Source organism: Hippoglossus hippoglossus, chromosome 19, assembly GCF_009819705.1.
Source record: "Hippoglossus hippoglossus isolate fHipHip1 chromosome 19, fHipHip1.pri, whole genome shotgun sequence".
NCBI lineage: Eukaryota > Metazoa > Chordata > Actinopteri > Pleuronectiformes > Pleuronectidae > Hippoglossus > Hippoglossus hippoglossus.
Window position 1 is genome coordinate 14251659 of NC_047169.1, and position 12223 is coordinate 14263881.

The 12223-nt window shown below is 41.0% G+C and overlaps 1 protein-coding gene across 2 annotated transcripts in view; it reads right to left on the reverse strand.

The window, feature by feature from the left end:
• The window catches only part of LOC117753349 (urotensin-2 receptor), a 45554-nt gene extending 37527 nt beyond the window's left edge, over nucleotides 1–8027 (reverse strand). Inside the window, exons 1-3 of one of the 2 annotated variants that reach the window (XM_034571410.1) lie at nucleotides 7456–8027; nucleotides 5591–6306; nucleotides 1720–2098 (exon numbers count right to left, since the gene is read on the reverse strand). In XM_034571410.1, coding sequence (XP_034427301.1) covers nucleotides 1721–2098; nucleotides 5591–6304 — 1092 coding nt within the window. In that variant the 5' untranslated portion in view covers nucleotides 6305–6306; nucleotides 7456–8027 and the 3' untranslated portion in view covers nucleotide 1720. Of the gene's footprint in view, nucleotides 1–619; nucleotides 2099–5590; nucleotides 6307–7455 lie in introns of those variants that run through there. The other variant, XM_034571409.1, reaches the window with a different exon arrangement.
• Nucleotides 8028–12223: the final 4196 nt, after the last annotated feature.

The window sequence follows — 12223 nt, forward strand, 5'->3', positions numbered from 1 at the left end:
TTCAAAATGTTTGTCATGAATTAATTAGACAAAATAGTGCAATCTCTCATTGCTGAGGTTCCACCTGTGATGTAGTTTTATTATAGAAAAAAAGAGTGAGAAAACATTAACTGTTATGGCTATTTCAATACCACTTATCCATAACTTTTAGCCACATATTCCAACCATTTATGCATGACTTGCAGGGGTTTTCTTTTTAATCATTTAAACTTCTCTGCTCGCTTCTTATTTGAACTCTTTCTCACACTCTGTCGTTAACGGCTGACTAAACTGATATTTAAGCTGATGTGCAACATTCAGACACTCAGAATCCTCATCGCAAAGCTTTTACTGTAATGAAACATTTAACTGGTACATTTCAAAAACTCATTAGATATTTACACTTGACAAGAACCGAGCTTTGTGGCAGTCTATTGTATTAAAATTGACAGGATATCTGCCTTTTTTTAATATGATTCCTCAAAAACATATTTTGTCACAGGCCTATCATGTTATCTATTTTTGTTGGATGATATACTGTTTCAGAAATTATGGCGAGAAACCATTATCATTTGTAGACCATTTTATGCCACAGATATAATGTTAATATAATAGCAAAATAATGCAAGTACAGCCTTTTAAAGAGCAATGACATTTTTATTCTTAAGAATATTCAGTCTGACATTTGAAATGGAATAAGAAATATTTAAACATCCTAAATAAATAAAACGTTTACCAGCTCAGTAAACAGGATGAGAGGACCCTCCGGCAGCCATGATCCTTAAGCAGTGGCAGTAATAATGATTTTGAGTCACATATATTTATACAAAACGCTTTTTTTTATATATTTAGTATATCATTTTTCTTCAAAACCACATTTTGTCATATTAGCTACAGGCAGACAGCATAACCACACAACAGCTAAGACTTTGTTTTTGGTGTTTTGAAACGTATATATAACAACACTACAACTGATGCAATTTTGATATGATAGAAATTGTAAATGTTTCGGCCACCTACTGTTCTGGGCCTCAAAGAAGACTATTCAATGAAATCCCTGAAAAGTCAGTAAGTGGAGCTTCAATCAACTTATACAGTGTTATATGTGCCAGTATGAACGCAGATAGAAGATATGTAATTTCTTATTAACAAGTTTAATGGATATGTGTATGGAAATGTTTTGCCTCTCTAGGCACATGTAAGTGGAAACTCTATGACCCGCCCTTATGCAATAGGAGTTTGACTTATTCATGCTTTGTGCCACTTGACAAAGTACATACATCTCAGAAACCCAATGGCACAAAAATGCAATTTCCTTTCCGAACCTTCAAAATGTCCCACGCTTGTGAATATTTATTATTTTTTAACACGTTTCACAAAGCTCGCCCAGTTTCATACATAAACATCAAGAGGCACTTGTCCCACGTGTTACAATGCACACCAGGAAGTTAGAATCCTAAACAGACCTGTTTTCAGGGAGCCAGAAATCAATGCCATCTGTCGTCACATAACCCAACACAATCAGGCCTTCCTCTGATAGAAACCTCTAACACAGCTGCCAAGCCTACAATATCACTGGCTCATCGGCTTCTGATGCATAATTGTTAGTACAAGGATGGAAAAATACAGGAAATTGGTGCAGAACTAAGGTATGTTTCAGGAAATACTCAGGATGAATTCTTAAAATTTTCACATGACCTCAGAAAATCTCAAATGTCAGTGAGTGAAAGCTGCTCCTACCTCACAAACTGCTGTTATGAGCTCGCAGGGAGGCTGTATGTGAGAGCATGAAGCTCTCAGTACACTGCTGACTGCTGGAAGATGGCGACCTGCGAGGAGAGCGCTGAAAACGGCTCCTCCGGTTGAAGTAGCTGCCGGCCGTCCAGGAGCGCTTGTGCTTCCTCAGGTACTCCTTGTAGTTCTTGGTGAGCAGCGTGTAGAGGAAAGGGTTAATGCAACTGTTAGAGTACGTCAGACACGTGGTCAGGTAGTTGATGTTGCGTTTGGCTTTGGTGGAGAGGGTCAGTGACGGGTGGAACTGACCCAGCAGCTGCCAGATCCAGAATGGCAGGAAGCATGCCCAGAAGAGAAGGACGATGGTGAAGATCAGGTACAGAACCTTTAGGGAGAAAGAACCAGAGGGTGGAACCATTAATGAAACTCCTTAGTACGGGGTGCTAGGGCGCCACCCCTCCAACATCCTGAGAACAAAAAAGCCTACTTAAAACATGTTAAACATAATTTAATTAGATAATAATATTTTACTTTTACAATTATCCCAGTAGACTGGAAGCTCCACTGAATAGATTTTTGTTTTCAAATTGTATTTGGTTAATTTCTGTCTAACTAATGAATGTAAGTGCTTAAAGTTTTGGCAACCACTGGACCTGAGGCTGCTCATTAATTAATTGTTGCCCGATTTTCCACAGGGTGCAGCGCTCTGCGCCCCAGACACTCCCACTTGTATTTACAGCCAATTGGGAATGATTTATGTTTTTTATAATCTAATGACCCTCCATGCCATCTCAGGTACATTCGCCGTCAGTGAGTTTTCTTCCTCTGCGAGCTGATCGTCAAAGATAAGGCGACTTTAAGTGGAACCTGCGGAAAACCCAGCCGCAGGAATCTTATCTCGCCATGAGTGGATTTGGGAGGGGGAGAGGGACCATCGACCCGGTCATATTCTTGGAAACAGGTCAGGAAAGCACAAATTAAGAGACTTAAGAGTCTGTAATGGCTAAAGTGTTTTCAATGTACAAAAGGCAGATGATTTGGGGTTTAATGATTGAATTAAACATGATGGGATAGCAGGTAGGACATATAATTGGATCAGAGACTTTTTATTTGATAGGTTTATTCAAGCAAGGATTGGGAAAGCATTATCAGGAAGGTATATGGTGGAAAATGGTACGAGAAATCCTCGTTTCTGACCAGCTTCGAATGAGCGGCTGACATGCTGACCCCCCCCCCCTTCCTATTAACCATTATAAATATAGCCGAGAGCTTAATTCACCTTTACATTTGAGGTAATAGTATAAAGAGCAAAAAGAATGTGTTCTTGAACCAGGACAGTATGGCCGTTTATTTTTTCCCAACTAGTCAACACTTCGCTCCCAAAACAGAACTGCTTATAATGACAGGAAATCTTCCACAATAAGGCAACTAAATAAAAAAAACTTCCAGAAATAATTTTTAAATAGCCAAACGTTACACTATAAAACTGGATAGTAATAAATATTTTAGTTAATTCGATATATTATTAGCTATATATTGGTTGCCATATCGTTTTCCTTCTATAGTACTGATAATCGTGAAAACCTTGAAAACACTGACATTTCCTAATCATGGCACCAAAATGTTATATTGTGACATCCCTACCTTGGAGCAGTATAAAAGTAGCGAGAGACATGTCATTAAGTCAGAAAAGTCATATCCCTACTGTCCTGTTGTCAGTAACAACACCTTGGCTGTTCCTCTCAGTTTCTACTGATTTTAAGTTTGGTTTGGACTTCATGTTTCCTCACGTGTTTTAAGTGATCAGTAAAGATGCTGCAAAGCAACACTTTCGTCTCTGGCTGTGTGTGGGAGACCCTGGTGGCATGGTCAATTGCCACAGACATACTAGACTCTATAATACACTGCACTTCATAAACAGGATTATGTGAATCCTGCGAAATACATGTAATGCTTCACTGCAATAAGTATGTTAGAGAACGAGAAAAGCTAAAGAGGGAAATTGCAAAGCATGGAGTAGAAGAACTGAGATTGATAAATAGTATTTACCATTGGAATAGGGAGTATGCTCCTTTATCCGAGGGGGGACAGAAGAATATAATATGGCCTAGATAACTCAGATTTACGCGCCAGCACTGCAGGTTGCCCCCTACCAGTAGACCAAACAAAGAATCAAATCAAATATCAAGGGTAATAAGAGATACAGTACCGAATAGGGAATAGGAAGTAGGATATTGAAACACACAGTGGACGGTGGTATATGTGCTTTGAAGTTGGTTGCCACCCGCCAATAAACTGAATGGAAAAGAAGTATTATTATTATTGAAAATGTATTTACTTTTACCTTATTTACTTATAGGGTTGTAAATTCATTGTAGATTTTATGAACTAATCGGAACTAAGACTTGTATTTACAATTGCCAGCACTAGCTACTGGTCAAATGCAACAAATAACACCGCCTTCTATGTTTAACATATCATAACCTCAGTGCTGTGGACATACATGTAATTTTCCCAGGTCTTTATGTTTTTGTTACTCATACACTGCAATTTCTTGGTAAGCGGCATCTTATTGTCAGCAAATCCAGTTGAACCTTTTCAGATCTCTGATATCTGGCTCTAGTTAGGGGTTAAGCCGCCCTACCAGTCAGTGCTATGCACACCAAGGGTGCATTATCAAACTCACATGATGACAGCAATGGACTCTACGTAACACACAGCACAGGATAAATTATTCCTGTAGCAAGAAGCGATGCTCTTACAAGTTGGACAGCCTGCATTTTCTTTAGCTCCAAGGTACAAGTGAACCCTATGGATATCCGTTTAATGCAACTGCAGAGCAGCATTCGCCACATTGTTCATCGCATTGATCAGACGAAACTGACCGGCTTTAAGCCCTGGTATGAAGAAAACTGGAAATGTTTTTGTCTCAGCATGAGCAAAGAGCAAATAGCAAGAGGAGAATGGAAAATACAAAACCGACAACAGCAGGGAGAGGATTGATAATGGAACCCTTCTAGCAGAGAGCCAAAAGGATGCTGTGACGCTCACACACTTTAATAGCACCTGTTTTTATTAGAAATGATGACAGGGTTGTTGGCAAAACTAGGCCCAAGCAGAAGCACATGCAATAACTCTAAGAAAGGATGTCACAAACCCATGAGCTACAGGATAGGCCCCCGCCCTAAGGAGTCATACACTTTCCATAAGGTGAGCAACTGAGTCAGCCTTCGTGAGACAAATGTCTGTGGGGGTTTGTACAGCACGAGTCACGAAAAAACCTCCAACAAATATATTAGGTTTGACTTGATGGATGTGTTTGGATCCATCTCCCGCTGAGATCCAGAGAGGGTAAGATGTGGAGGAAGAGGTCAAGTGGGATGCTGCCCACAAATAACAAATAACAACAGGGTTCCAGACTGGTTTGGAGTGAATATCCTACTTATACATATGTAACACAGTGGTGAGTTTGCGATGGTTGGACGGGTAAAATAATATGTTAAACTCTCATACAGGAGTATGTTTATTTCCTCTTTTGTGCCAATTTTTTTGGTTTCATTCTTAAGTCTTAATTCCTTTTTACACAAACCATCCTCTTTCACTAACCCTAACCAAGTTCTCATTTTGCCTAAACCTATATCTTAACAACCGTGGTATCAGGCTGGGAAACTTTTAATGGTCGTAGTGGTTTCGGAACACATGATGTCATCGTTCTGTATCAAGGGTATCTACAAATACATAAATGGCTGAACACATACATGCACATATGCAAAGCATACATCGTTGAAAATGAGTGGGAAATAAAGTGACCATTATAAAGTGTGTAAATTATGTCCACTTATATCTCATAAAATACACTATCTTGTGATGCACTCACCTTTTGGTTGGGTAGTTTCTTGGTCTGTTTGAAGGTCTCTGTCTGTGAAACCCAATACGTGCGCGCAAGCTGGGTGTAGAGGTAGCCAATGATCAGTCCCGGAGCGACGATGCTTGTGCAAAACAGGACGGAGATGTAGGCCTTGTAGGAGAGTGGGGACAAGGTGGGCTGACACATGGCTTTCTTTCCCACTGTCATTAGCTGAATGCTCACGATCATTGGTAGGGCCAGGATTAGAGAAGCTACCCACACCAGCAGAGCGATGGCCTTCCGGTAACTTTTAGACCGCTTGACCGTGTCGAGCGGCTTGAGCACTGCGAAGTAGCGTTCTGTGCTCATGATCGTCAGTGTGAAGATGCTGGCATGCATGGTCAGGAAGTCCATGCTGATCAGAATGCGACACCCGGTGTTCCCGAAGTACCACCCCTTCAGGAAGTGCGTGCAGACCACGAAGGGAATGGTGAGAAGATACAGCAGATCTGCCAAAGCTAAATTAATGATGTAAATGTACATAGAGGCTGAAGTCCTCATGGAGTGGCACATGACCACTAGGGTGTAGATGTTCCCTGACACTCCAACGAGGCACATGATGGAGAGAATGGTGCCAATGGTAAAGGTGGCTGCTGCGTCCTCATGCGAGTTCAGAGGGGGGTCGGTGGCGTTTGCGCCCCTTTCAACGAGGACTCCGACAGGCTCCATTGACACTGTGGTCATCTCTGGATGGTTGAGAACAGAAATGTTAGTGGTGAACGTGGTGACATTGCAGAAAAATACCGATTGGTTATCAGCTCTTGTCTTCTAAATTGGACTAGTCCTTCAACTTTTATGTCACTTAAGTGAATCTTGCATATATGGGTAATATTATAGGCGGAGCAACTAAGGTGTACTAGCATGTTTGTCTTTAATCATATTCTGCATTTGTGAGAGATGGAGCCTTTAGGGAAGACATTAATCTGCTTGCTTTCAATGCAAAGCTCCATCAGACTCCATCAGGACTGATCGTTTGCAGAATCATTGTCTGTCAGTTGAAGAACCTTGCATGATGGCAGAGGTCTAAACCTGATGACCAGCTCACTCATATTGAGCATTAAATCCTTAATTTCATGACTCAGAGAGCAGCTGTGCAAAACAAATCTTCCAGCTCATGCAAAATTCAATGTAATGTTTTATTTAGAATAATAGAAAACACCACAAAGTACAAGTTCCCAGATTATTCATGAAATGGGATGTTGGACAAGTCATTAAACAGTAAGTGTCTAACCTCAGAGTTTCAAATGGCGTATGACACATAGGGTGCCACAGTTTGATTCAAATACAGGTCTGCATAGCATTTACAACACAAAAAAAATACTGAAACAAAACAGAAAGAGATATTCTGAAGCTTGTGATTGCTTAATGCTGAAAAATGTTGTCAACAAATTTGTGGTTTAGATATAGTTGATGTTCTAAGCATTATTATTACGTCAGCAGAATGTCTAAGGGGGTTGATGACGAAATGCACCGTCACTCTGTGAGAGTACACAGGCAGAATGGTGCAAGTTATTGTGATGCACGCAAAGTTGATGCAACTGTTCGAGGAACACAGGGAACTGCTTAGTCTGCTTAATCAGTCACAATTTGTCCACAAGCTGCTAAGACAGAAATCCCTAAAAAAAGTGCAGTCTTCCTTTGCAACTTCAGTTGTTTCCAAATCATCAAGGGCAGAGATGAAATTCGATGAGGTTAATATCACATTACAGCTCTTGCCAATAGACCTGTCTGGTATGCTCAGATAAGCCCAACACCCCCCTATGCATGTCATATATTTATGTGAACAATTACACCTCTATCTGGGCATGCATTAGAATCAGAACATATGGTCTTACCTGGGCTGCCTGGGCAAACAGAAGGGTTCACAACTCAGCTGCACTTCCATCAGCCATGATTTGTCTCACTTTGCTCCTCCAAAACTTCACACTTACTGCAAATATTTCACACTCCATAAAAGTAACAAGAGACTCTGCAGAGTATCTCAGAGGGGAAACAGGCAGGTGGAACCAAAGGCGAAGAAAAGAAATCTATATCCAGGAGTCTCGAGGGGGAGAAGATAACCAATATGAGACGTCCACTACAACAGAAATCCTTCCTTTGTTGAGTACAACAGTGAATAAACCTGTCCAAAGTGTCTGGATTCAAGAGAAAGGTGCACTCTTCACAACCTTAAAGTTCCCTTCCATTCCCTCCACCCTTTGTGCACCTCGGTAGCATCCAGACACTGGATGTCAGCTGTGACATCGGCAGCTGAGAAATTTAATTCAGAAGAGAGAGAGAGAGAAAAAAAAACAAGAGGACATCAATGAAATGATGATGAGAAGTGAGGCTCACACTGAGCTACAGCTGCTAACGGAGAATCCCCCCCTTTGACTGAGTGAGTAAGAGAGTGCTGGTGGTAGAGAGGGTAGAGCAAGAAAGGGGAGAGGGAGACAGAGGGCTAGAGGGAGAGAGAGAGCGAGAGAGGAGTGCACTGCTGCTGAGGCACTCTCGCTCTGAAAACCAAAGTGGGAGGGGGAAGTCGGAGAGAACGGGTAAGGGGGGGGGGGAATATGTTTAGCGCTCTGTCTTTAACCCCTGTGCCATCTATTTCCATGCATGCGTGTGCCACAAACTGATATGCAACACTGACCCCACTGCCACAAACAGACACGCGGTATAAATCAAAAAGACAGCTAACTCTTCCCATTCTGTCCAGCGCGGGATATCCAGTATCCATTATTGTAAATGGCACCAGAGTCAATGTCACCTACCGCTGCAGCTTTCCTCCTGAGCACAGTCATCAAACATCATCTGCTGCAGGGGGCTGATCCACGCTCAACAATGTCTTTGGCCTTCAATTTCTGCTCCAACAGGAATACAATGCATTCATGAAGTTATTTACTGGAATGGAGGCTTTCCTGTAAGTGCTCTTCCTGCCTTTTCAAATGAAAAATCTACAGCAATATCTTTACCTGTGTGTGTGTGTGTGTGTGTAGCCCTATCTAACCCTCAAGGCACTTTACAGCACAAGACACATTCACCCACTCACACACATTTGTACAAGGCTCATATGCTGGGCATTTTCTATCACACTGTCAACAGCTAGCAATTTCTTTCGGTATCTTGCCCAAGGACTCTTTGGCATGTGGCATGAAGGAGCCAGGGATCAAACCAGCGACATTGTGTTTAGTGGACGACCCGCTCAACTCCCTGAGCCCCAGCCACCAATCAATTGATGTGTCTACAGATTTCAATTTTATTTCTCATGGCTTTTAAGTGGGTTCACACTGAGGATGAAGTGAATTTCAGTGGCACGAATTTTGCATATCAAGCTAATGTTAAGACATGTGCAGATGTGGACAGATGCAAATTGATGCTGGGCAACCTGAGGTGAAATATCATACATATGATTATAAAGGTTTGAGTTAAGATAGTCTTGTTACTCCCCTCTTTACTCATAAATGTTGTAAATGTTGCTCTTTTATTTATCTATTGCACTTCTAATGCCTCAGTTGTGCCTCTAAGGCTTCTTACTTTTACCCCGTTAAAATTGTTTTGGTTTTCAAATTGGTTAAATTGTTTTTTTAATTGTTTTTCTTCACTCGAGCGGAGGGTTAAGTGCAGGATGTCGCACCTTCTACAGATTGTTAAGGCCTATGTGACAAACTGTTATTTGTGAATATGGAGCCATACAAATAAAATTTGATCAAATCCAATTTTGATTCTACCCAAGACCAGCAATTTGTTGAAGCCATAGTTTTGAAGACAGAACTCATGAAATTACAGCTGCAGTGATTTATAAAGAACACTCCAACTTTTCAAACCATACAATTTATACTGGTTCACATTCTTAATCTGAACCATTAAGATTTTTTTAGTATCAGCACCTGAAGAAAAGAGAGTGGTCTGGAGGAGAATAGCAGAAAGTACCTGCTAACTTTTAGGGCGAGACTGACTCGTGGAACAGATCTGCAACACATGGCTGGTCAGTGTTTCCACCGAGCTGCAGATACCATGTGGACAGAGGTTCACTGCTGTCAAATGTGTGCAAAGAAGAATGTGCTTCAAATTCAGTCTGACAAGTTTAGAAGAAAGTAACAAACTTATGGTGCAGCCTCTTGTTATAAAGACTTTAAACTCAGTGTTTTCCAGTTGTTTTTAACTGCTTGTGTGGTATTAGAATGAATGAAACTTTAAAATGAGCTAAATATTCTTAATCGTCATCATCACTGACCCCTAACCCTAACCCAGTCGCAACATGATGAATGAGTCTCCCCTCTTCTCAGCTCCCAAGAACTACCAGCAACAAATTATGACAGCCCATTTCAAGGTTTATTAAAACTCTTTTTGCTTCAGGGTGGGCCAACAGCAAAACAACAAAGAAAAACAACCTTAAGGCAAGCAACCTAAACTAACCTACTCAAATTAAAGAAAAAAAAAAACACACTAACCTAACTCCTAATCCAAAAACAGAAGAAAACAAGGGTTAAACAAAAATGCTAACCACCCCTACAAACAGATCTTAAGACACTTTACAAGACACAATTCTGGTCGGCAGTGGCAAGAGAAGAGACCACAGGAGCTGGGGGGAAGCCGGCCTCTTAACCTGCAAAGCTTGGAGGCTGGAACCAATCAGCTCCCTGGATACGAACCTACAAACTCTCAGTCAATCATCCACTCAGTCGGCCGTTGAGCCAAACACACCTGCAACACATCACACACAAGCGCCACAGCAGAGAGAAAGGGACAGAGATCCACAACACAGACACAGCAGATTAAAGTGCATACACCAATGCACATCTCACACGACCTCAAACCAAGCTGATGTGATAACTCTACTGCAATTTTCACACCTGAAAGTCTGTGTTGTATTTTTTACGTTTAATCCACTTAGTTTTGGACTCATATTCAGGGAGGGGACTTGAGACTTTGGTGTTCTGTGTCCACCCTGTTGTCATCACCTGCACTTGACATTGATTGGATTGAAGACGAGTGTTTGTCTGATGTCGGCATGTTCTCAATTCAGCTGATAGAATTCTCTCTCTCTGAATGGAGGAAATGAAAGAAGCCGTTTGCCTCACTATTTTTTGTCTCTGTAATATAATTTTGTTATTACTACGAGCACAAAGAACATCCTTGTGATCCAAACATTATATCGTCAAAGCAATCCTGGGAGCCGCTTCCGCTGCTTTCTTCTTCTTCTTCTTCTATTGTTTAATGCCGTTTCAACTTCCTGCTATTGGTCCAAGAATCCAAACTATCCCCAAACATGTTTTTAATAGTGGAAATAATATGAATCATGGCTCGTTTGATCTGGACCATAGTCAGAGGCATCTTTCACACATGTTGTTTTGATTTGGAAAAAACTGAAAAGTTTAAAGGCTGGGACAAACCACGGTAGGTGTAGGAGTCACCTAAGTGTTTACCTAATACACAGTGTTTGCTGAGTTTTGCAACATACTGACCTGAAAACAGTCTGAATCACAAAATACCAAGGGATTAACAGTGATGGGTTCACTTACTCATATACATACTGAAATGCATTTGAATGGTGATTCATGATGAGAATGAGATAAATGGACTGAAATCAATGAAATGAATAAAATCGGCAGAAGTGAGGAGTCAATTCCTTCCCTATATATCAAGTACATGGTCGTCTTTCTCAGTGTCTACTTTCATACCACAGCTGGACACTAAAGTCAGACGTTTTCAAAACTCTTCCAATACAGGAAACGTTGCTGGGCATGAAAAAAAAGGTGGTTTATAGTTTTTACCCAAAAAAACTGCAGTTCACTTGTGCTATGTTTGATGCCTGTTCTAAAAAAACTCAACACCAAAACAGATGCCAAGTGGTAGAAACTAAATCCAATTCAAACATTCCTAACCTTTTTTTGCAGTTATTGGAGACTCATGCAATCATAGTCAATCAAATTGTCCTTTTCTCTGCAGGCTGATATTGCCATATCAAGTAACATCCAAGCAACCACTTAATATAACGGCCAAATTCTATTCATTTCAAATCAAATGCTAAGAAAGTGAAGCAGCTAAAATTCCGTACTCAGATAAAACTTTAATCTCTTTGAGAGAAAACATTTGGTCATCTTCATCTGTTGATGGATTAAGTTGGTGTTTATTTAAAAAGCAAAAAAGGATTATTCATCACCAGACATGATGTAAAGTTGGAGAAAAATATGATTGTCAAACGCTCTCATTTCTTATTACCAGTGAGAGTCTAACATGAACAGCCTCTCCCAGTGGGCAGCTTGTGATTAGTCAATTCAGCCTGATGTGATGCAGCTTTATCCCACATTCTGTCACTTACTGCTTATCTAATCAGAGCCGGCCTCCACGTAGATAGCTTTCCGACAGAAACAGACCCCCAGACAGGCCTTTTATGCTCCTGTATTTACTGCTGTAACCTTCTGACCTCACAGGTCAGAATGTCAGTCAGAACAATAAAGCCTCTTTTTGTTTCAAGTCAATCCATCCAGCCCACACAACTAAGCCAATAAACTGCCACCACTCTCAACCTGTGCCCGTGCAGTATTCCTAATACTACAACAAACTGGTAGGATTGACGTGATGAACGGTTGCCGGTAGAAACACTTAAAATGCACGAGC